The sequence below is a fragment of the Echiichthys vipera genome, assembly GCF_963691815.1.
Source record: "Echiichthys vipera genome assembly, chromosome: 4".
Classification (NCBI taxonomy): domain Eukaryota; kingdom Metazoa; phylum Chordata; class Actinopteri; order Perciformes; family Trachinidae; genus Echiichthys; species Echiichthys vipera.
In genome coordinates, this window is record NC_139829.1 from 28,061,234 (window position 1) to 28,084,580 (window position 23,347).

The window sequence follows — 23,347 nt, forward strand, 5'->3', positions numbered from 1 at the left end:
AAAATATTGCGAGGGTGGAAGGGCAGTAATCTTAGTTTCTGTAGGCGGTATATAAAACAACTCCAGGGAGAGCAACAAGAAAAATCAATCAACAGAAGGATTTTTCCAATTACTTTTAACTACGGCTATTATTTCTGTGGATTTTATCATAACAACTCTATTACATTTTCCCTATGTTGCGCTTCTAGTAATTGTTGTCCGTTCGACGGAAGTACTCAGAAATAATAAACATCCTTTAACACAGTTTCCAGCTAAAGATGGTTTCCTTTTATGGCATATTTTATCTGAGGCCAAAGTAAATTAATACCTCAACAACAAAGTTCATCATCAGTCATAAATTAGTGACCACAAGTCTTGGCTGATTATCAGGGAAAACTTGAGTTTATAACCTGAAGCTGTTTACCTTTTTGTAAAGCTGCAGATATTCCGCTGGAGGGTGTTTGCGTTTTTCTGCTATCTTCCCGAGCATGTAGTGAATGAGCCACTCTTCTTCATCGCTGTCACCCTCACAACGGGAAGCGCCCTGGAAGCACTGGAACGCCGTCTCCAACATGGAGTCTCTCCTTTCTACCATCTGAAACAACCCTCACACACACAGTGGGGCCTTCGTGAGTAATTTAGCTCAAGGTGACAGATCAATTTACTCTACAACAAATTCACATGTGGATTGAGCAAAAGTGACAGGATGTGACATCTGTTTAGCTCACATGGAAAATCTGACATAAAAGCAGACTTAATGTGATTTGACAGGAAATACAGAGCAGCAACAAGATGCCTCTGTTAACATGTGCCTCACCTGTTTAACCACCTCTGGGGGGAGCTCATTGCGCCACTGCTTGAGCTGTCGCGAGGCAAATGTATGCAGCGCATATGATATGGTCCCGTACTCGATCCAAAGAGAAAGGTTGGAGCTGTCTATTTCCAGGGCCCTCTTAAAGCAGTTAAGCACTGCCTGGGAGTGTTTCCATATAGGAATGTCACTTTTCAGCTCATTGGAGTTGAGCTTTTCCTGTATACGACTGGCCCTTGCTAAAGCCATACCTGCCCAGGAGTCAAACCTGAAAAAGGACAAGTTTCTAGTAAAAACAATGCACTTGATGTGTGATTGTAAAGTACAAGATGACAAACCCTACACATATAAGTTTATTCATTACACAAATAAACATTCAACATTGAAGTTGCAAGCGTTGACACCAATGTAGAGAAATGAGCTACCTGTTGGGACACACGCATATGTCATGCATATAGAACTTGATTGCTTTGGACTGCTCCTTGTTCTTGAAATGGTAATCAGCCAGCAGGTAATACATCTCATTGATGATGGGGGGTGCAGGAGCACTACCCTCAGGAAGGCATGGGGCCTAAAAGAGACCAAAATTCAACATTTCTTCTAATAATAATGTTTCTCAGTGACAAACCTGCACATGAAGTTTAGGACAGTGGCATAGAGAGAGAACAAGACCTAACACTTAAAACTATTAAGCATGTCTGGATGACTTGTGTTCATTGCCCACCAACTGACCTTTTCCGTCATGCCCTCGATGTAGGCTGCCACTTCCTCCATGGTGAGGACGGGGGTGTCACTTGTTGGGGCGATGCCTGTGAACCTTCTCAGCAGATTGGCCAATTCTGCAGACACTGTGCTCGTCTTATAGCTGTCAAACTCAGGCAGCGACTTTGGTTTGAAATACTGGAACATGAAAAGGGCATCACACCACAGAAGCTCAACCTGCAAAACAGATTCAATCCACAGGGAACATCAGTGTCATAGTCCTTTGGAATAGTGTGTAACAAGCAGTGCCAGAAGAAGGTGAATCAAGGTCTGGGGACTCACGTACTGTGGTATAGTAAAATTACAGTCAGAATGCCAGTCATCTAAATGCACTGATATACGACTGTGGGAATGACACCCTCCTGGTGGCCGGATACAGGCATTACAAAAATACAAGAGACCAGGGGCAGTGTCCACAAAGTCACAATGCTAGATTAGCTAGACATTTTTGACTTGTGAGGGCTTCTAAGCAAATTAGAAAATGACTTTAAAAGGTGTAGACAGGACAAACAGCAGTGTGTTAAGTGCTGAAGATAGGCGGTTTGTGGTTGATCTAAATGTGTTCACATTTCCCCCTCCGTTAATTTATGCTATTAATGCCATTTATGAAATCTAACCCCCTCATTTTATTTCAATGACACCAGACATGTGTAGCTTATAAGCGGACAAAACAACATTAGTGGATAAAGCCAACTTCCTCTGTGTTGGGAGGGTCAATGAAGGCACATGTTTGTGTCACTGTGCCCCCGGCCCTGTTCTCTATTTATGTAGGTATAGCTCATAATACCTGTAAGAAATCAAACCAATTACCCAAAGCCCTCAGTCAGTCTCACCAAATCTTCACTATTTTACCGCCTCTTTAACAACCTTTGAGTTTTTCTGTTTTACATTTGAGATTACATAATTAATTGGTTAAAAACTTTTCCAAGCATTCGAGTGAGAGACCTGTGGAGATGAGTGGTCCTCAAGGTAGCGGGCCTTGCTCTTCTTACTGGGGTAGCCATACAGGCAGAAAAAGCACTGTTCCAGGGCCGTCTCCAACTCCTCTTTGTAGGGATGAGCGTCATTGTTGGAAGAAGCTGCGACCTCTTTTTTCAAAACTTGAACCTATAACAAACATAAGTATAAAGCTGTGTCATACTGTTCCGTGATCCACACAATTTATTGAATTCAGTTTAACAAAGAAATATATATCAGGTCTACAGATTTATGTACATGTTTAATTATATGCTATGGCATTTCTGCCAATAGGCCAGTCTCATTCTTATTAAATAGCCGCAAGTAAAGTTACTTAACATTAGATGAGTTGATTACCCATACAGCCACTGTAACGTTATGTGTCAAATTTAAACGAGTGGTAGCCCAGCGTTGTTATCATTGCTATCCATGGTTGAAACAATGGATCGTTAGATCCACCTGTAGGTTTGTGCTTTACAGGGACATCTTTAGCGACAGAACACGCAGCAAACCAAGTAATGAATAAGGAAACAATAGAGTGGCTCACAGACTTTCTTCCTAACTGTACGACGTATCCTGTCTGTGTTTCCCCAGAAGTTAGAGCAACTAGAGAGGGAATAGCAGTCTCACCATTGAGAGGTGACCAAATAAAACGCACGCAACGTTAACTTCAAGAAAATGACAAATTTCTCTGTGTTTTGTATGGGTAATTGTTTGGGATAATGCCAGTATACGAGTCAACAAAATATATAACATAAGTCTAATTGTTTTTAGACATTTTAATGCAGAAATGCTACATAGTACACCTTGAAGAGCCAGAATACATGGCAGATACAATTATCAAAATGTTCCAATTCTTTTCAAATTAAATACATAAATGAAAGCTGAGCATTCACATATCACATTGGTTTTAGAGGGAAAATTTCACAGATTACTGATATGGAAGCCGACTTGGAACGCAGATAGACCTTTTCTATGTCGATTGTGCAAATATGACTCTGCAAATGCTTCTTTCCTAAACTAATATTTAACATTATTATGCATTATATAAACAATGTATTACATTGTCAAACAATTCTAGAATTGAACACGGAGAAAATAAAGGTTAAATAATAAATAACTAAATAAAGATCAGTACTGTATGTTCACTCTGCAGGATAAACCTCGTAATGACACCATTTCTAAATCACCCCAAGCACAGTTTTCTGCATTATATGTTCTGAACAAATTAATTTTCATATAGGAGCATATCTGATGACATATACACCGATAATGATATGTTTGTGATGATGTTGTCCGACCAACATATTGGTCTGGCTCTAGTCAGAATACAGTATCTGCAGAGAGAGGTTTATAAAAAAAAAAAAAACTTACATAGAACTTGAGGAGCGCACCGTCTGAGTTGCAGCACAAGGAGCGACGGCCAAGATACTCGTGGGCGGTGTTCAGAAGCATCAGGGAGGAGGGCAGCATGGGAGTGTTTGAGTCATCTGAAAACGAGACTTGAAAGAGTAACTTGGTGTAACAACTACAACTACCATGACATAAAACACAGAGGGAAAACTGGAGGCAAAAAAAACAAGTCAACAAACCTTCATCATCGCCTACGGCGATATGCTGTCGAAGCATACAGCTAAAAGCAGCCTCCTCGTGTTTGATAATACGATACAGGATAATCCAAGGCAGAACTGAGAAGAAATAAGGCTCCTTGGGGTCATCGGAAATGTTCATGCTGAGATCAATCAGCTGAAAACACAACAACCACACAACAAATTAAAAATCCACAGAGGTTGATGAGTTTCTCATCAAAGTGCCACTTTAACAGTTTCATTAGGAAAAATCAGTGTTGTCTTTTGCTCCCTTCTAACCTGAATTAGATTGTTTGCCAGTCGAGCCATACTAGAGAAGTGCGGGACATTGCTTAGAAGCTCTGAGTCTTTGGTGAAGCAAACTTCGGTGCCATCCAGCAACTTTCCAATAGTACTGACCCACTCCTCCTTACTAGGGGGAGAGTTATTTGAAGCAGAGTTGAGCTGCTGCAGGGCTTCATTCAATGCCATCTCGCTGCACTCCAAACACTGCTGGTAGTCCTGCAACTTCAACAACGAGTTCTAGGCCAGAGAGTTCAAATTCAGAGAAAACGTGTCAACCATCACACATTTCAAAAGATATATAGGTTCAATTGATAGTCGTTATATCTAACCTGCAGTAGCATCAGCTGAGCGGGCCGCTCTGGTGCTGAGCTCACAAATTCCAGAGGTTTACTCCTGCTGCCATAATTAAGAGTGGGCTGCAGGAGGCGCACCACAGAATCAAAGTCTGAAGACTCAAAGAAACGTTGGATCTCCTCCAAAGACTGACAACGCTCCAGGGACTTCAGCCTCTTGTCAATCTGTCCATGGGGACAGAGGAAACCCAAAAGAAACACAAAGTCAAAACAGCTGGTATATCACACACTCCTCAACAGTATCTCAAAGTATGGACAAGCAACATTTTCACTTCATAACTTATAGAAACAGTAAGGACATTTTATTTCAAAGATGAACTATAATAATATGTTGGAAATAAGGGCTATATAGATCAAATAAAATCACTTTATCAGCCAGTGCACTGACCTCCTCCACAGAGATTGCTGCATCTACACGTAGGTTAGGCAGGCTAATGGTGTAATGTTTCCCTTCAGGGGTCTTCGGTTTGCTCTGCAACAGCCCTACACAGACATCATAGCTCTCCAGGGCCAACTCCATGTCTCCCTGACAAATGATAGACTTACAGTTCACATCAGACTGAGCTGAGAGGGAAGGACTCCTAAAACCAAAGAGGAAGCTAAAACAAGGAAACAAAAAAATAAAGACTTACCTGCAGGGCCAACGACCGTGCCTTGAGCCAGTAGACACGCACCATGACATCCAGCCAGTCATCCTCAAACAGGTCTCTTTGGGATGAACCTAAGGCCAGAAGTAACAAATCACTGTGGAAATGCTGCCCAGGGAATTCTGAGTCCGCTGCATCGCTTCCAGGATCAATGTTGTTTCTTCTTGGAGACACTAGAAAAGGAAAAAAAAAACATAACAAGCCAAGAGTAAACATGTTGTTCCCCACAAAATACTTTCCGATATATAGCAAATCGTGTATGCCATGTTAAGAAAGAAATGTAATTGGAGGGCCCTCTTTAGGCCAATCGGTCTAATGCAAAAAAGCAACAATGATATTTATCACATTTAGGTTTGGTCAAATTTCACACATTAGTGCTTGAGATATGTCATAAATGGGAAAACAACAACCTAACAGACATTGTAGAAACCCTCTGGGCTGCATTCTGTAGCTTCAGAATACTGCAGCACAATACTGTAATGCATCAATCGGAAATGGTTTATCCAAATCCAGAATAATATATTATGAGAGTTATGCTGCCTTCACGTGCTATGGAAATGATGGTCCTTTCCACTTGTAAACTAGAAATTACCAGTGTGTTGTGTTCAAGTGCTTTTGCTGTCGTAGTTAAATGAAACATGGCTGACCCACAGATCCTGATCTGTTACTTGGGGAAAACCATTTTAAAGTGCCTAATTCATCAGCTACAGCAAAAAGAGGATTTTTAAAAACCCAAACGGTAAATAATATACTGTATTTTTTTTTTAATCATGAATAGAAGATTTTTTAAACGACATAAGAAATCGCTGATATTTCTGTTTTAGCTACATAGGATTGATCTACACTAATCTGAAGCACATAATCTTCCCTACCGGCTCAAAAACAGTGTTGTTGTAATAAAGTAGACTCTTGGGTAGCCCTCCGATTTGTTGAAAAGGTCAAAGGTTATCTCATCTCCGCAACTCGTGTATCAAAATATTCTACGATTTTCCCGGTGGAAATTACCACATGAGGGGGGATTCATGAGCTCACTGGTACTTACTGGTCTTCCCTTTGTTGTGTGACCACTGCTCCAACTGCAGCTCCATACACGCTAAGCTCATTGACAACATTTCCTGTAGAAAAATATAGCAGATATAGACATTTATCAAAGAGTATTGCGGTTGCGAACCATGAGGCCGGTTTTGATGAAAAATATTGTTATGTCCCTGGTTCCAATTTAAGATGATTGAAACTTCTATTAGACCCTGGAGTCTTTTGAAAAATTGTATGCAGAGTGAATCTAGAAATATCACAGCTATCTGGGACAAACTAAAAATCAACTGTTAATGAAACACCAATAAAATTCAAGTAATCAAGAAATGAACCCGTTTTCTTATTTACCCGGATGTGTTGGTTGCTGCAGTCCCGAAGCAGAGGGTTAGGAAGACCACTGCTGTGCTTCCTCCAGGTCTGATGGACCTCCAATACCACAGCAGTCAGCCCCCGAGGCCACTCCATCATGAACCTCTGACCCACTGCTTTCAGATAGCGCATCATCACGTCCAGTATACCGCCGTTGGTCATATTATTGAGCAGGAAGTTGTGGACATCCTGCTGTTCTACAGAAGGGAATGTACCGTTTTTAATTATGACCGAAACAGCAACATGGCACAACAGTGTTTTGTAAATACATATCCACAATGCACCACATACCAGATTCCATGTATTCAACTGGGTCATCAGGCAAGCAACTCCCATGTAGAGGCTGCATGTCCTCCTTTCCATCACACTGCGTCTCAAGATTACTCAGACTCTCGTCGTCATTATCAGGATCAAACTTCTTCAACCTAAGACAAACCGGCACAATCATTGTTATCAACAGAACTATGACGAGCTATGTATTCATGTATTATATATAAGGTTGAGCGTAAGATACCTGGAAGGTAGGTATTTAAAAAGCAGCTCCTGAAAATCAATTTTCTCTTCCTTCTTGCATTTGGTGTTTCGAACACGTGCCGAGCGTCGCTTGGCTGTCTCCCCACTATCTTCTACCACACGTTTCCTTTTCGGAGCTTTTTTTACTTTATCTGTCAGTGAAACTTCCATTGCTGTCACTGTGAAAATACAGTGGAAAAAAACATGAAATCTTACAGAATATTAGCTATACAGTTGCATTTAGAGTCGCAAAAAAAGCAAGGCAGGGAAAAGTGAAAAGAAGCAAGTCAACTAACCTACAGGGGCTGCAGAAGTGGTGACCTCCACCGTGGTCTGGGTGAGTGTAATCTGAGGTTGAGTGCTTGGTTGGGGCATCACTGCTGGCTCGGGGAGGGCCACAGGTGGCAGGGATGAGCTGGGGCTGCTGCTAAGCACAGTGGTCTGGCCCATACTCACAGGGCTGCTGGGTTGGGGGAGGTTCTGGAGGAAGTTTGGGTCGCGGTACTCTGACAAGTCAATCCTTCGGCCAAGACTTGGGCGTGGTGGCTCACATGTGGTCTGATGTCTGTACATTGCAAGAAGGCTTTCGCCCACATGCTTCCATCTGAGATACAACAGCAGTTCATTAGTATCTGCTCAGTTTGTCTTAAAAAGGATATCTCACTGATTTGGTGATTTGATTTAAAAAACTTGTTTACACATTTCATTATGAGTATTAATTGGTCTGATTAACATTAAGACAAATAGCATATGCTCAAACGGTGCAAGAAAAATTAAATTAAACCACTCAGACAGGAGAGGCAGTGACAGCAGCACAGCACTTACGAAAGACAGCGTATGGGCTGAATCAGGATAAGGTCGGGTTTTGGTTCACAGAGAGAGAGAGCCTGTCTGCGCTTCCGTAAATCCAGTGCTTCTTCCACGATCGATTTGCATTCCTCTATCTCCACTTCCACATAATGAATAGACATATCACTGCAAATGAACCACACCACGGGTATATCAGTGATGTGAAACTTGAGAGCTACAGATAGAGCCCATTGTAAACGGATAGAATAATTAAAAGTGAGCTGGCTTCACCATTTTATGAACATCTGCATTGTGTCCCTCTTCAGACAGGGCTGCTCCTCAAAGATTTTCTCCTTCAACACCAAGCCTTTGGTGTAACAATGATCCCTCTCTAGGGCTTTGGCGATGAAGTACAAACAGCCTGGGAAAATGTATACAGATAACGGTTACTTTTCTTCCTATACTTGAGCTCTTGAACTTATAATGAGAGAGTATTACATACAGGTATAGTCACTGAGTGTGTAGAGAATGGTTATAAGGTTGTCAAGGCAGGGCCAGTGGTCTGGGTTACAGTGCAATCCCTCCTCAAAGGCATGTCGAGCCAGTGGAATGCGCACCAGTCGCACAGCCACCTGACCAATTTTGTACCACATGTTCACGTCAGTGGAATCCAATATAACGGCCTAAGAAAGGAACAGAGACGAACATGTGGTATGAACGCTCACTGCAGTTATTCATGTGCATAAAAATGATCAATGTAGTTGTACAAAGCCAAGAATGATAATACATCGTTAAGTATTAAACTGGCACAGATTCAATTATTTTACCTCCAAATAAAACTCCATAGCAGTCTCAAGGTCATCCCTCAATGCAGACATAGTAGCCAAGTTTTTAAAGGTAGAATATTTCAACATCAGTCCGGGATGCTTGAGACCCACTTTCTGATCATCCGAAGGCATGGCCTATAATATATGAGGATACATAAAATTTGGCATCAAACACAGATTCATCTTAAAGCCATCAAGCAATATGAATTATAACACATACAGCACTTGTACGTGGGCAGGATCTGTCCTTCCACATAGCCAAATTTGAAGTGCATATTGTCAATTTAATTTAATGAGTGAATTTTGGCACTCTAATCCGAACTTTAGACAAGAACGGTGGTGGAACATTGCAGTGAAAATAGAGTAATAATTGGCACAAGTAGACATTTATACTTTGCAAAAAATAAAAGTTGTTTTTCTAACAATAGTACAGAACAACAAATTAACACCTCTAAAAAGTGACTTCACACAAGAAAATTATTTCAGCACCAGTTCCTGAAATAAATACATGTTTTCAGAGGATTTAGAAAACCCAAAAGCTGCAATGTGTGTGAAATATCTTACCTATACTGATCAGTATTTAACTGCTCTGGATAAGACCCTAACCCATAACCCTGTCAGTCTAATGTTACAATGTGAAGGTTCTTTCACAGTGTTAATCCCAGCTGGATTATCTTGCACCAAAACAAGTGTTAGTCCTCACTGACTAAATGGTGTATATTGCTGTGAGAATGTGAGAGCATCGCAGCCCTGGCAGGAAAACACTGTATGATAGTTTACCTCTTTGAGCAGTGGAGTTTTGAGGAGCTCATGATAGGCAGTGGCAGACTCCTCAAACTTGTCATGTTTCTGAAGATCTAAAGCTTTGTGATATAAAGCAAATGCCTCTGCTTCCTGCAGACAGAAATAGAAGGACAATCAGACAACTTATGTAGATCTACCGAGAAAAAACACATCTGCAAAACTGGGTAGACTGCTGTTAAGTCTGTACCTGAGCCTCTTTAGTCCGACTCTTGTTACTTCTCAAGGGGTCTTGAGATTCATCTGCAGCTGTTGAAGCAGCATTCAGTGCTGCTATACGAATCTGTAAAAAAAAAAAAAAGCAAAGCCCTTTAGCAAGCACATATACAACAGGATCATCAGGAGGGGAAGCAGAAGAGTGTGCACTCAATAATTACAAGCCTTACCATTTTAAACGTGCGGCAAGCAGACCTTCCACCTACACAGTTTTTAACCTTTGATTGGACCTATAGAGATGTATGGAAACCAAACAAAGGAGATGAGGAGAAAAGCAGACAAGGCAACAATTCAGCGAGAGCATGTAACGGTAAAAACATGTAGAGAAAACCACCTTCTACGTCCATTCATCAGACATTCACATACAATAGGGCGACCAGACGGTATTCAGGGACCTGTCCCCAGCTACTGCTGACCCCGGAAATGTCCCCAGTTTTCACATATTGGAATATATAAATTAAAAAACTTAAATGTTGACAAAAAGACACCTACAGTTGCACACCCTACTACTCACAGGCCAATGTGGTTTAACATCTCCAGGTAAAAAGATAAGGAAGCATAATAGATTTAAGTTTTGTAAAAAAAAAAGATCATAAAAAAATATATTATTCAAAATCAAGCCTTGTGATATATGAGGAATATTAGTCTTTACGCTGCACCAGTGGTTTGGCATAATTCAATGAAATAGCTTCAATGCATAATATTTATTTATTCTGAATATCAAATGAATGTTGAAAGTAAACTGACTTAATACTGGTCATGTTTGGAGGTTTTTACGCCTCTGAACCAAAAATGTCCCTGGATTTTGTCTCAGAAATCTGGTCCCCTTCATATACAAAGACTTGCCTTTATCAATGCAAGTGGAAAGCCTCTGTATTTCTCAGTTTGTTTAAGTGGGTGTTGAATGTATGTGAGAGCTTCTCGGGCTAAATAAAAACCCAACTCGAGAGAGAAGAGCGAGCAAACCTGCTGTAGTCAACTGTTAGCTCTTGATATGATTGCTAATTGAGAGGGGCTTTGGACAGACTAGCTATACACATTTAAATGCCACTCAAAACTTAGCATGGTTAGCTTGACTCTGTGATGGGGCATCGCTGCAGTTTGTCTTGCACCATATGAAGCCTCACTTGTGAATAACTCAGTAGTCGAGAGTAGGTGGTAGCTTAAATAAAATGTAGCTTTCTGGTGGGCTAGCAAGTTAAACTGGCTGACAGCTACATTGTTGTCTCAGCTAGCTGGTGTTAGCAGACACATAATATGAGCTAACGTTAGCTGGTATTTCGCCGGGTGAGCATCACTTACAAAGCCGGGAGACTCACCGTTCATTCCCGCATGAACTGCATTTGTAACGTCGCTATTACCGCAGCAAGGAAGCGGACTCCTAAAAAACAAAGCGGTGAAAAGTGGACATGAGGCCCAAAGCAACTTTGAAACTTCATTTATTCATCACCCTTTGTTGTTGTTAACGTTACGAGCGTTTGCGTCACAGCATGACGTTTCATACGCGCCAATTAGTAAAGTCGACGCTCATTGGTCAATACGCTGCGGGTGTACTCATGTGACCAATCATATGGTATCATGTTGGGTGAAGGTGAAACCACACCATCGATACACACAGCAGAGAGGTGTCATTTGCAAGTTAATTGATTTAACTTATTAATTGCACAAAACAACATCAAAGTAATTAATTCACCTTGAATTTTGTAACTCTGAAAACAAGTTTTCATACTCAAAATTGTGTTAAAACATATCTTAGAGCCTTTATTTAGAGGATAATAAACCTTTATATTATGGAAAGCCACCATACCGCATAATGTTATGGATATTAAAGTCAAATGTGATTAAACCTGTATAGCCTTTGCAGGAAAAAGGACAGTTTTTAGTGTTCAAGGGTGTTTTCTGCAGCCCTAAACAATTCCTAGTCTGTCCCGAGCATTTGTTTTCCTTTGTTAAGCTACATTTGTAAAAGATATCCCTTCTTTCTTTCAATTTCCAATCATACAACAACATATTCACTAGTCTACACCAGACTTACACTTAGACTTCTCTTTATTGATCCCTTTGGGATGAACTCCCGAAAGGAAATTGAGTTTCCAGCAGCTTACAAAAACACAAGGGCGGTATTAAAAAAGTACAGTATAGGAAAACCAATAAACTCTTAGCTAAATAAATACAGGAAGTATTAAAAAAAACTGTTAACAATAAACTCTTAGCTTAATAAATACAGGAAGTATTAAAAAAAACTGTTAACAATAAACTCTTAGTCAAATATATATGAGGTAGGTGTAAGCATACAAGTCAAATAAAATTCACAGGAAATTAAATCAGAAAAATTAAATGTTGAGGAAATGTATAAGATAAAATATGTTTAAAGTAAGATTAAATTATTGCACTTAAGTGGTGGATAAAGTTATCGCACAAAGAAAAGAAGGTAAGTGTCCAGGTATGTAAGAGTAGATTATTAATTGCACAGTGAGCGGCTCCCACTCCTTCCCTTCTGTCCTCTTTATTTCCTCCTCCCCAGAGAGAGGAGTTGTAGAGGATGATGACCTGATGGACAAAGGAGTTCTTGAGCCTGTTGGTGCTACACTTGGGCAGGAGCAGCCTTCCACTGAACAGGCTCCTCTGGTGCGTCAGGTCTCCTCTATTGCTAGAGCAGAGCACAACCTTCCTAGTGTCTTGAGACGTTCGGTTTATTAAATATGCAGGGAATAACCAGGGTTCCCTACAGTAATGCTGTATTTTATACATTCTAGTCATCGCTTGTAATGTGCAACCTGTATGGTAAACAGACAACCACTAGAGGGCAAATCCAGTAAAATGTTTTCTTTGAGATTGAGGTGGTATATTTTTATCAAAGGATCAACCAGAACAGTTCGATCTATAGCTGATTTGCTTTGCAGTGGCTTACTGTGATACATAATTGTGACCCTTAGATCGTAATAATGTTGTTATTAATATTATTTCTAATACAGCAAACAGATGATGCCAAAGGTGTTTTTTCCTCCTGTCTTCAATGAGGCAGTGTTTGTACAGTATACATGACAGATACATTATGTTTTTGTCGGGATTCATGGTGGCAAATTGTTACACCTCCTGCAGTTTTTAGGAGTAACTGTACTGTTTTGTCCTCAGTGACCCTGTCTGTTGCAGTCCCTTGTTGCTCCTGTGCTTATCCCCGCCTACATCCCCACACACACCCCTCCACATCTCTCCCTTGGCTGAGACTGGCTAGCTGGCACCATTATCAATTCCTTCTGTCAGCATGCCTGCAAAAAAAATGCTTACGTCACAGTCATTACTGGCTCTATAAAAGCCAGTGAAATGCAGATTCACTGTGCAGTCAACCCAGCTACATTCCCAGACGTACAGTAGAGCAGCCTGTTCTCAAGTCATGGCTTCCACCGGCTTCAACCCTTACTTCCCTTCTACTTACAAGAGGAGGGTAGTTGTGCATGGTGCAGGATATGGGGCTGGAGGAGGAATAGGATCTAGGTCTGCCTACTCCAGCCACTCTGCCCCAATAACTTCCTATGCATCTTCACGCAGAAGTTATCCAACACACACCCGAGCTACTTCCAGCTACTCCTCTGTGCTTTCTGCTCCAGTGTCTGCAGCTTCCACTGAGCTTCGCCTTGAACAAGCAGCCCAGGTCAGTTCTGAGTTCAAAGCATTAAGGACCCAGGAGAAGGCTGAGCTGCAGGACCTGAATGACCGCTTCGTAAGCTTCATTGACAGGGTCCATGAACTGGAGCAGCAGAACAAATTGCTGGAGACTGAACTCCTGCTACTAAGGCAGAGGCAGACGGAGCCATCCAACCTTAGGGCCCTGTACGAGCATGAAATCCGTCAGCTCCGTGCTGCTGTGGACGAGGCCCACCATGAGAAGCAAGCAGCCCAGGACCACAGAGATCAGATGGAAGACGTGTTTAATAACCTGCAAAAACGCTATGAGGACGAAGTGCTCGGCAGAGAGGAAGCAGAGGGCAGGCTTATGGATGCCCGGAAGGGCACAGATGAAGCTGCACTGTGCCGGGCCGAGCTGGAGAAAAGAGTTGGGATCCTGCTGGACGAGCTGGCCTTCCTGAAGCGTCTCTGTGAGAGTGAGATTGCAGAGCTCCAGGCCCAAATACAGTACAGCACAGAGGTTTCAGTGGAGATGGAGGCCGCCAAACCTGACCTATCCGCTGCTCTCCGTGACATCAGAGTCCAGTATGAGAAGGTGGCACAGCGCAACCTTCAATCAGCTGAAGACTGGTTCTGCGACAAGGTGAATGTGATGACAGTAAGCACTTCTCGCAACACAGAGGGTGCACGTAATGCCAAAGATGAAGTTGCAGAATACCGCCGGCTCCTCAAAGCTAGGACGCTGGAGATTGATGCCTGCCGTGAGATGAGTCAAGCTCTGGAAAACCAACTGCAGGACATGGAGGAGAAACAGAGTGCTGAGATCTCTGCACTGCATGTGAGTAACAGAAATCAAGAAACAGGAGTGAAAATATCACTTCTGTGTTTAAAATGGCTTAAGTTAATATGTTTTGTCTTCTTACTGCCAATATGTCACTTATACTGTATGTCACTTTCTTTTCTACAGGATACAATAGGTCAACTGGAGGACGAATTAAGGGCCAACAAGAATGACATGGCTCGCTATTTGAAAGATTATCAGGACCTCTTGAATGTGAAGATGGCCTTGGATATTGAGATTGCAGCCTACAGGTAAGTGTCTTATATACCGTCCAGTGTTTTGTATATTGTGGTTTAACTGTGGGATTTAAATGAATGCCACCAACACCAATAATTTAGCATCTCATTGATGCACTTGATGTAATGCGTGTCTTATTCTGTTAGGAAACTCCTTGAAGGAGAAGAGAACCGTCTAAATGTGTCAGGACCGGGGTCCTTCAACGTTTACTCCCAAGCCATGTACGCCGCTCCATCCTATGGAAGAACACAGTTCTCCATGCAGTCTCAGCTGAGCTCTGCAGCTCCGTACCTGCTGAGCTCCCGCTTGTATACTTCATCAATCTCCGCAGAGGAGACAATATCCCCAAGCCAAGCACAGCAGGCGGAGGCCAGCCCTCCTCAAGAGGAGGAGGAGGAGGAGGAAGAGCAGGTGGAAGAGGAAGAGGAAGAGCTGGAGGTAGAGGAGGAGAAGCAGGGTGAAGAGAAGGAGGAGGCAGAGGAAGATCAGGGAGAAGAGGGTGAAGAAGAGGTGGAAGAGGGAGAAGAAAAGGAGGAACAAAAACAAGAAGAGGGAAAGGAAGAATCGGGTGGAGAAGGTAAGTGTGTCATTTTGTTTAGTTTAATTGATTTGTGCATATGTAATAGTAAATTAATTACTGATATCTAACATCCTCATTTTATCCCCCCTCACATTGTTTTGGAAATGAAGAGGGTGAGGCAGAGGGTGGAGAAAAAGATGATGGGGAGAAGGAAGGAGGAGAGGAGATCCCATCTCAGGAAGAGGAGGACGCTGAGCAGGAAGAGGGTGAAGAAGAGGCTGAGAAGGAGGAAGAAGAAACCGAAGGGAAAAATGGGAAAACAACAGATACAAAAGTTTAAATTGAAATGCTTTAATAAATACCTGCTAGCATTGTAGCTGGAGGATGTCTTCTCCGGCGCTCTCTATGTATACAGAGGTATCTCTCTAATTCAAATAAAAATCTCTTGAAATCAGAAGACAACATGTTGGTGACCAAATTCTCTGTATGATCGACGTGAATGGCCGACAGCATGTGGGCAAACTGTACAAAACATTATCTAGTTAATCAATAAACTGATGAAGACAGGATGTGAGAAGTAGAAATCCTGCTTTGAGGAGCTTAGTGTGCAAACACCTGTGTGCTTTACTGTCACCAATTAATGCCTGTACCACTGTCTGTATGTGCAACACCCAGTTTGAAATGCCTTACTTCAAGTCCTCACTTAGTGCTTTAAATCCATGATGTGCTGCATTGAACTCCAATAAAGCCCTGAAGCCTTGTCAACACACAGCTGCAGGCTTTTCATTTGTGCTCATAAACAGGAAGTGTTGTAATGAAATGTCAGATCAAATAACATTCAGCACAAATAAACACATTAGTCGTTTTATTTTCAATTTTTATTTTTATTTTCAACTAGTTTTTATGCCCGCGCTCTGTGACTCACTTTCACAAGCGTGGCGGATAGAAAGGTTTATTCAATACTGTCATTCAGAATGATAATGGAGGTTAATGGATAAAGTGCATAGATGGCAGCCATTGGCTCTATCACTTTGATAAATCAGTGCACAAACTACTGGAAGGGAGGGCTGCAGCAAACCAGCAAAGTCAGGTTGTTTTAGGTCCTTTCAGTAAAAGACACCAAGCCAACCTTTCAAATGAAAATGCATGTCCAAGAATCCCAGTACATCAGAGAGGATTAGGCTTCACATTTTGGACATGAACTGCCAATAAATCCTCATTAGATTTCCCTTCACTTTGCTAAAGCCAAGTATAAGTAAGAAATGGGTTACAGTGGCGTTTTTTTCTTTATCTCCAGTCAGCAGGTCGTCTCTGTGTACAGTCTCTGTGTGATCAGTGAGCTGACATTGGTGTTTTTCCTGCTGCCTCACCCACATCCACATCACTGTCCATAAATCAGGGCGCACTGAAACCTTTATGACTCAGCTAGTCTGCTGCACCAAAGGATCTGGCCAAGTGTCAACTCACGCAGGACAGCCAGAGAGAGAGGAGAGTGAGCAATTTCATTATTTTATTAGTGAGAGAGGGGTTAAGGAGGACTTGGGGGGAGAGAGAGAGAGAGAGGAGAGGCACAAAAATGTCTTGCTGCATAACCTTGACAGAGGACAGAGTGGTTTTTACCCAGCAAAGAGGTGGACAGACCGAGGGCTTCCTTTAGGCATCTGGAGTGGATGTGGAGTAGGAGCTTCTGTTTGATGCATCCAAATCTCTTTTACTTTAAAATATTGCATCATCGTATAATTGCAACTTCAATTTTTCGACATGTGGTACATGTTCTGGCCCATCTTGCATCTGTCAAAGCAATATGCCCCAAACTGTATGCAATCTTCTCTTCCGCTCCACCCTCCGTGTCCTCAGTTCACCCCACCCTGAGCTAAACTCCATTATCCTCTCCTTCTGTTGCTACAGTAAAACCAGAGGCAGTCCAAAGAAGCACTCAACTTAATCACCAGAAATCCTACTTTACTCACACCATTCACCACTCAAAGAGATAGCAATACTGTAAATGTTTCCCTATTGATTAAAAGTACACTAGTAATGTACTACTGGCTGCATTTTGATACAAAGACTACCCTGCAGACAGAATACGTGATAGAGCTTTTCCCAATAGATACAGTAAACCGCCAGCATGATATATAGTCCCTCAGGTGCTCATATGAATCACTCGTGTCGCATACAGCTATTGGAAGCTTTAAAATGTGCATGCATTGTGCAGTGTATGTGTGTGTGTGTGTGTGTGTGTTTGTGTGTGTGTGTGTGTGTGTGTGTGTGTGTGTGTGTGTGTGTGTTGGTGCAGGGCAAGGTGGGACACAGATCCATGGTAAATGTAGCATATCGTAGCAAAAACTGTATTATTTTCATCACATTTCATCTCTCCGATATTGAGTTTCACCTCCCGTTTCATCTGTCACATTTGGGCTGTAAACGGACTAGTATATAAATCTTGTGACTCCCTCTCCCTCTCGTGGGCACTATGTCAGAGGAAGGGAGGCACATCACGAGGCCCACGGAGACCTCCCAGACGTACGGTGCTTTGATGAAGAACAAAGAGCTGAAGTTTCCGCAGCAGCTTCTGTAAAAACGCGTCAGTATATTACAGTTACCCCCTGAATAAATTGTTTGCAACGAGAGTTTATGTGTTTGACTCCTACATTCAGGGTGGTTATAACAAAATAAAAAATGTATTTAAGAAAACGGCTTGAAGTCACATTTACATGTCATTTTCTATTATTAAGCAGGTGGAGGTGCTTTATAAATGCGTTGAAAGTATCAACACACTCAATCCACAGAGAAATGCACACAGCCTGTAGTCAAACGAGCCCTCAGGACTTTTGTACGGCTATGTCACAACTATACTATGTAAGCATATAAGTATATAAGTACATAGTGCCGTTACAGTCATTCCCCGGCTGCAATGATGGTGCAGAAAAGCCAAGAGTGCAGATGTGAAAGTCCAGGAAACACTGACCAATCAGAGCAGACTGGGCTTTTTGAGGAGGGGGGCTTTCATATATTCAGGTATATTCAGACAGGCAGCAGGAGATAAATAATGTTCATTCATTCATCTTCAACCGCTTATACCAGGGTCAGGGTCGCGGGGGGGCTGGAGCCGATCCCAGCTGACATCGGGCATGAGGCGGGGTACACCCTGGACAGGACGCCAGTCTATCACAGGGCACATAGAGACGAACAGAGACAGACAACCATTCACACCTAAGGGCAATTTTAGAGTCATCAATTAACCTAACACGTGCATGTCTTTGGACTGTGGGAGGAAACCGGAGAACCCGGAGAAAACCCACGCAGACACGGGGAGAACATGCAAACTCCAGATAAATAATGTGTTTTAGAAAATGAAAGAATGTTTAATGTCTAATAGAAACCCAAAATGAAAGCATGAACTTGAAAATGAAAACAATATGGGACCTTTAATATCATTGTCAGGTATGTAAAAAAATGACTTATTGATATCTATTCCTAGAATTTAACAGCATGTTGTCTAAATGGTGGCTTGGTCCCAGAGTCGCGGAACATCGTCTATATAAGGAACAGAATATCAGCTTTCCATTACAACAAATGCTTATTATGTTTCAGGGTGATGGAGAATACAATCATTGACTTTTGGACTAAATGTCAGAAATCTTATCTGCAAAGCAGAGAGGCAGCAGCTGCACTGGTTTTTATTTGTTTTTGTACGAAAGATAACATTTACATTTACAAAGTGATGCTGAGGTGAAATGCCACACTTTTTTGTGTGTACCGGCACCTATAATAGAGAAACAAATATTTAAATTCAGCTTTTTAATGAATACAGTAGGGACACATTCAAAAACACAGTTAATGCTTTCCACGTCTTTGATACTTTCACCTTGAGAGAAGCGCTTGTCGTCCTGGGTATGTTTTTTCAAATTGTAAAAGGGTGCGTGCGCTCCTCTCCGACTGCTAAGGCCCCGGTCCAGACAGTGAGGGTGGTCACGCTGCAGTCTGCCTTTTTGTTTGTCAGACAGCCATGCTTTGTCTCCACAAAGAAAAGGAAATCTTAGATAAGAGTTGTGGCTCCCTCTGCTGATCTCAGAGAATTGCCTAATTAAAAGGCTCTGTCGAATGAGCCGTCACATTGGCCTGGAAGGCAGCAGACTGAGACTATTTCATTAAAGAATGTGACTCTCTCACTCTAAAAATAGATACCCGCTTGTAGACATAGCTACAGTTTTCTGATGGCCTTATGTGCCCACTACAAGGGTACAGAGGATGCTTCAGTGACTCAGATGGAGACAAATGTGGCAGCCTCAGGGCACATCCTTTCTTACGCATCACAACCTGGAAATGAGATGCTAGTCTTATAAATATATATATGTGCTAGTCCTAACTTACCTGCAGAAGACTGATTCTGTGATCACATGTATTAACACTATATATTCTCTGCTGTCATGTCTGTATTTCTTCAGGCTGAGTTGCAAGTGAGACCTTTCTGTGCGAAATAACACTTCGTCTGGCCTGTACTTCTCTCACATCGGAAGATACATCACATGCTGAGAAAATGGACAGGAATTCACGCAGGTGTCAACACAAGCGCGGAAAAATAATGACAGCTTGCATCATTACAAAGTGACCATGGTGACACACATCTGGGATCCATCGTCTCAGGGCAAGAGCTAAGGAAACATATCTTTTATAATACATTCTCCAAAGTAGAAAAGTTTGGATACACCTGCACCAAAAGTTAACTGCAAATCATCTTCTGCCTCGGGATGTCGAGCCCTCGTGCCCAGATAGTGAATAGACCTATCTGCACAACATCGCAGGACGGGGCTATTACCTGATTCTGCTGCCAGACAGCCAGGTGGAGGCTGAAGCCCAATTTGCCTCTGGCGTCATGCGGTCCTGGCAGTGGACCCATAAATCCATTAGGCCCTTTGTCTGATTTTGTCTCTGAATTGAACACCTCAGTGGGGGCTAGGGCCAGTGTTTAAACCCCTACCACTCAGAATTCTCTGAAGCAGTGTAGTTCCTCCTCGCATCATAAAAAAATCACAATTCACTGAGTTTTAGCAGTGTCATCCACTAAGGTCAGCCACTGAACAATAGCAGAGCCAAGTCAGGTCAAGCTTTGTGCACATTTCATACATATGGATGCTTCACATGTTTTATCTTTCTGCATCTCATAAAAGTGAAACACGCACATGCACTCAAGCAAGTTTGCACGCGCCAAACTAATCATATGCTCTACAGTGTAGGAAGGTGGATGGCATAGGAAGCATATTTATTATTATTTTAGCTGCCTGTCATGCTAAATATTCATTCATAATGTGTCTGTTTTGTGGCACACTGAGAACCCCTTAGGCGAAGTAAATAGACAGGATGCCCTTGTGTCAGGACGAAAACAGTAGACGTCATCTCTTTTTTCAATCTACAATAACCGCAGCCCACACTCTCACTTCAACACTTCTTCACTTTAATACAGAAAGTGAGCGCAATCAATTTTAAAGGAACAGGTGCTAAAATTGAGCTTCTTTTTGTTTTTTTACATTAAAGCATGTACACACGTTCTAGTAGAAACCCAAAATACAAATGTAAACGTGGAAAAAGAGCATTTGTCACCTTTAATATCAGTGTCAGGTACGGAAAAACTGAAAGAAATAAAATGAAATACAATAAAGTAGAAGATGAGGTTAAGTGGGCATCTCTTATAAAAGATCAGCCTGTCTACTCAGTTGACAGTTCGTAGAGCATTCAACCCCAGATGAACTCCGGAGTTCAACTCTGCTTGTCAAGCTGTCACACACTTATGTGAGGCATCCACGCACTAACTCACAACCAGACCAGCACACCATCTAAATACAATGATTTCTCTTTAAAGATTTGTGGGGCAAAAGTTAAGTAATAGTTACATATAGAGGCAGATATTAAAAATGCCATGCCACAACCCAATAAACACATCTTGAGGTTTTGTCAGGGGCAGTCTATTGTATGCAATAGCACAAAGCAGTCAGGTGATGGCAATATTGTATTCCTTTTTGCAGATTGGATTGTTTTTAACTTTTACTGTAATAACCCAAACACATTTGATACAAAGTGTGAGAGATTTTGCCAAAGGAATAAAGAGAATCAGAGGTGAAAAGGGCGGCAGCAGATTTGAAGCCCACCTACCTCAGTAGCACCTCCAGCTCAGCCAGAAATAGGTCACAATAACCATGTGTGCAAGCATAAGCCAGAACCTTTGTTATTATTTCTTCAGCATAGCATTCCTCTCTTCAATTCCACATATAACTGCAAAATACATTTCTAGTACCTCATTTTAAAGTTGAGCTCAGTCAATGTGTTTTAATCTAACTGTGTGCCCACTGTGTGCTTCACTATGGCATTATGTGATAGAAAGGCAACAATACAAGAACGTTTTATATCTAAATGCATCATTTTTATGTTTGGCCAGTAAAGAAAAGCTGCATGATACTATTTTCAAGTCACCATATGGTCAATAGCTTTGTTCTTTGTGACATACCAGAACCAGAACTTAACAGCAACCAGCGTTGTGTGTGACCCCAGCGACCCCTCACACAACCTCTTCAGCCTCCTTCATGTCTTCAGGGAGGAGGTACGGAAGCCTCCAAGCCAGTACAACCAGACTGGCAAACAGCTTCATCCAGCAGGCTGTGAGGAAGCTCAACACCCTCCTCTCTCTCCATCCCCTCCCCTCCGCCCCCAAGAACTCTGGACTTTTACCCCCACCCACCAGGACCAGAACCAGTCACTTTTCACCTCATCAATGCCTTTGATTGTTGTTTCAATTTGATTTATATTTATCTCATCTCATCCCATCTTCAGTTGATATATTGTACAGTATGATATATTAGTATTTTCAATTCCTCTGTATTTCTGGAACATATTGCAGAATTGACAATAAAAATGACTTTGACTTTGATAGTGAGATTCCACAATAGCTTTCAATCAGACTGTTATATTGTGTTAGTGCTAATTCACCAAAAGCCATGTTTTTAAGCACACGCATCCTAAAAGATAGGGGGGAAAATAGACATGACAACCCTGCCAAAGGGAACGACAAGAGCCGTGGATGGCTGCACATTATTGACAGCACCATTTGGCTGACCACTGGCAGCAGACCCCCCCCCCCCCCTTCCCCACCTCCCCCCTCTGATGGGCAAACAAAAGGCTAAGTGGACTACCAGATCCCAGCCAGCAGCTGTAAATTACTTGACTGGGTAGGGGAGGAGGGTGGTAGGCTATTTATGAAACAGTGGCCCTGCTGAAATGACATTTAAATTAAAGTGGGACGATGGACCAGTCTAACACCATTGTTTTGGCCATAGTACTATTTGCTTTTCTTAATAGTCTGCACTTAACTTCAAATGCAGCATTGTGTGTGTAGCCTGTATAACTATGATTATGTCCCAGGTCAATTTATACTCACTCAGAAATAGGTCTCATTTAAAGCACTCAATAGCAGCAGCAGCAGCAGCATGTAGTTTGCAGTTCAACCTCATTTTAAATTAAAAACAATAACCTGGTGATAACTTATTTATGACACCGTGATTCATAACTCTGGTTCCAATTAATTATTAGTCCCCTCTAGATTGTCACATTGTGCGCCGACGGTTCTGCAACACCATCAGAAGTCCTTGAAGCACAACGAGGGATAGGTCAGACTCATTATAATTTGCCCTGAATTCAATTTGACTTCATTCTGAGGATTTATGAGGAAAGGCTACAGTTATCGATTGACTCATGTCTGGGGCGTAATAGCTGCACGGGCGAGCTTCCTGGAGACGAAGTTACCTTTGATGAAATGTGTCTGGAGTAGTGCAGTGTGGACTTGTGTTGTTGTTGTTGTTGTGGTGGGGGTAGTTTGGGAAGCTCACGGTCCACGCCTACCCCTCTTCTCTCTTCTCCCAGCCGTGTGCGCCCTCCTCTCCCCTCCCCGTTTACAAGTCATGATGGCGGAACTGTAGACTCCGGGACGAGCAGCAGTGCACCGCCCGTCCTCGTTCAACAATTGTATATAGTTATTTATTTAGTCAGGCAACTTTAACATCTCTCCCCCGAAATGACCCGTTGGATTCCTACTAAGAAAGAGAAGTACGGAGTCGGTAAGTTCCCAAAATGAAGCCGCTTCGTGTGTGTTTTGCTCGCGGAAAAAGTCGCCGAGTGAACTCCCAACTCCACTCACTTCA

General features: G+C 42.1%; 3 protein-coding genes across 4 annotated transcripts in view; 2 read left to right on the forward strand and 1 right to left on the reverse strand.

The window, feature by feature from the left end:
* cabin1 (calcineurin binding protein 1) overlaps window positions 1–10,158 on the reverse strand; it is a 39,364-nt gene extending 29,206 nt beyond the window's left edge. The window contains exons 1-23 of the mRNA XM_083912906.1: window positions 10,104–10,158; window positions 9,908–10,000; window positions 9,697–9,810; window positions 8,917–9,051; window positions 8,592–8,772; window positions 8,381–8,510; window positions 8,126–8,275; window positions 7,597–7,904; window positions 7,302–7,479; window positions 7,079–7,212; window positions 6,767–6,984; window positions 6,426–6,498; window positions 5,369–5,556; window positions 5,125–5,262; window positions 4,713–4,901; window positions 4,378–4,620; window positions 4,102–4,255; window positions 3,884–3,999; window positions 2,498–2,659; window positions 1,523–1,729; window positions 1,216–1,361; window positions 797–1,058; window positions 404–574 (exon numbers count right to left, since the gene is read on the reverse strand). Coding sequence (XP_083769032.1) covers window positions 404–574; window positions 797–1,058; window positions 1,216–1,361; window positions 1,523–1,729; window positions 2,498–2,659; window positions 3,884–3,999; window positions 4,102–4,255; window positions 4,378–4,620; window positions 4,713–4,901; window positions 5,125–5,262; window positions 5,369–5,556; window positions 6,426–6,498; window positions 6,767–6,984; window positions 7,079–7,212; window positions 7,302–7,479; window positions 7,597–7,904; window positions 8,126–8,275; window positions 8,381–8,510; window positions 8,592–8,772; window positions 8,917–9,051; window positions 9,697–9,810; window positions 9,908–10,000; window positions 10,104–10,106 — 3,693 coding nt within the window. The 5' untranslated portion in view covers window positions 10,107–10,158. The remainder of the gene's footprint in view (window positions 1–403; window positions 575–796; window positions 1,059–1,215; window positions 1,362–1,522; window positions 1,730–2,497; window positions 2,660–3,883; window positions 4,000–4,101; window positions 4,256–4,377; window positions 4,621–4,712; window positions 4,902–5,124; window positions 5,263–5,368; window positions 5,557–6,425; window positions 6,499–6,766; window positions 6,985–7,078; window positions 7,213–7,301; window positions 7,480–7,596; window positions 7,905–8,125; window positions 8,276–8,380; window positions 8,511–8,591; window positions 8,773–8,916; window positions 9,052–9,696; window positions 9,811–9,907; window positions 10,001–10,103) is intronic.
* Window positions 10,159–13,286: 3,128 nt separating this feature from the next.
* Window positions 13,287–15,900, forward strand: neflb (neurofilament light chain b). The gene is made up of 4 exons (XM_083912241.1): window positions 13,287–14,398; window positions 14,528–14,652; window positions 14,785–15,215; window positions 15,329–15,900. The coding sequence occupies exons 1-4, from the start codon at window positions 13,328–13,330 to the stop codon at window positions 15,496–15,498; spliced, it is 1,797 nt and encodes a 598-aa protein (XP_083768367.1). The 5' UTR covers window positions 13,287–13,327; the 3' UTR covers window positions 15,499–15,900.
* Window positions 15,901–23,117: 7,217 nt separating this feature from the next.
* The window catches only part of dock5 (dedicator of cytokinesis 5), a 41,158-nt gene continuing 40,928 nt past the window's right edge, over window positions 23,118–23,347 (forward strand). For both annotated transcript variants that reach the window (XM_083912367.1, XM_083912368.1), the window contains exon 1: window positions 23,118–23,263. In XM_083912367.1, the coding sequence (XP_083768493.1) occupies window positions 23,221–23,263 (43 nt within the window). In that variant the 5' untranslated portion in view covers window positions 23,118–23,220. The remainder of the gene's footprint in view (window positions 23,264–23,347) is intronic.

Bases quoted from the DNA above. Each gene is read 5' to 3' on its own strand.
- neflb (XM_083912241.1), top strand. From the start codon at position 13,328: ATGGCTTCCACCGGCTTCAACCCTTACTTCCCTTCTACTTACAAGAGG. The intron at 14,653-14,784 runs GTAAGTGTCTTA...TTATTCTGTTAG, and splicing joins ATTGAGATTGCAGCCTACAG to GAAACTCCTTGAAGGAGAAG. The intron at 15,216-15,328 runs GTAAGTGTGTCA...TTGGAAATGAAG, and splicing joins GGAAGAATCGGGTGGAGAAG to AGGGTGAGGCAGAGGGTGGA.